The sequence below is a fragment of the Penaeus monodon genome, chromosome 31, assembly GCF_015228065.2.
Source record: "Penaeus monodon isolate SGIC_2016 chromosome 31, NSTDA_Pmon_1, whole genome shotgun sequence".
Lineage (NCBI taxonomy): Eukaryota > Metazoa > Arthropoda > Malacostraca > Decapoda > Penaeidae > Penaeus > Penaeus monodon.
In genome coordinates this window covers 35,961,810-35,962,608 of record NC_051416.1, presented here as the reverse complement: position 1 = coordinate 35,962,608, position 799 = coordinate 35,961,810, and the positions used below count along the sequence as shown (strand labels likewise).

The 799-nt window shown below is 42.7% G+C and overlaps 1 protein-coding gene across 1 annotated transcript in view; it reads right to left on the bottom strand.

Annotated features, from left to right (window-relative positions):
• Nucleotides 1-6: 6 nt before the first annotated feature.
• The window catches only part of LOC119592962 (85/88 kDa calcium-independent phospholipase A2-like), a 61,134-nt gene continuing 60,341 nt past the window's right edge, over nucleotides 7-799 (bottom strand). Inside the window, exon 2 of the mRNA XM_037941850.1 lies at nucleotides 7-744. Coding sequence (XP_037797778.1) covers nucleotides 79-744 — 666 coding nt within the window. The 3' untranslated portion in view covers nucleotides 7-78. The remainder of the gene's footprint in view (nucleotides 745-799) is intronic.

Below are 799 nucleotides of genomic sequence, written 5' to 3'. Positions count from 1 at the left end.
TGCTCCCCTGGAAAACGTCCTACCAGGAGTCCTACAAGAACTCTTTGGTACAACAATATGTGTAATATGTGAAATACATTAAGCTGTTGTATGCAAAGCAGGAACTGATATCTTTTCTGATGCTTCAGAATCCTCAACAATGTTTACTGCTTCCTCTGGTGAGGAACTTTCCTCGCTTGAAGGGACATTATTTGAATATACTTTGGGCTGATGCTGCTCCTCTACCCCAGAATTTTCAGCAAAAGGAACATGTGGCTCAAGGTTTGTCGAATGATAGCTCCCATCCTCTTCTGGAGAGGTTCCCTCAGACATCAGTGAATGTGGGGTATCAGGAATATCTTGACTAGTGCTACTGCAGACTGAAATCCTAGGCCTGAGTTTTGATGGAGAGCATGAGGGTGTGACCTGACGAGGAGGAGGGACAGGTTTATCTTCAGGGCCCACCAAGAGAGGCTTTAGAAGGCTTAAAGTTTTAGCTTGGGCCCTCATGTATGCTCTGGTTTCCCACATCATGCGTACTAAATATTCATCATCATGCTCATCTAAAGCAATTTCTTGGGAGAGCTGTGGGTTGAACCTGAAGAATGGAACATGGAGGTTTGAGCACCACATTCTTGCCCTGTCAACAATTCGACCCTCAGAGCTACAAGCTTGCTCTACCATTACATTGAACAAATTATACATTGCTGTAAAGCCTCTCCTAACATCAAGTATGCTTGGTATTGTCACATCAACTGTATCAACCTGAAAAGATGAACAAAAAGACACTGAATTAGTTTACAATATGGATAAAAATAGT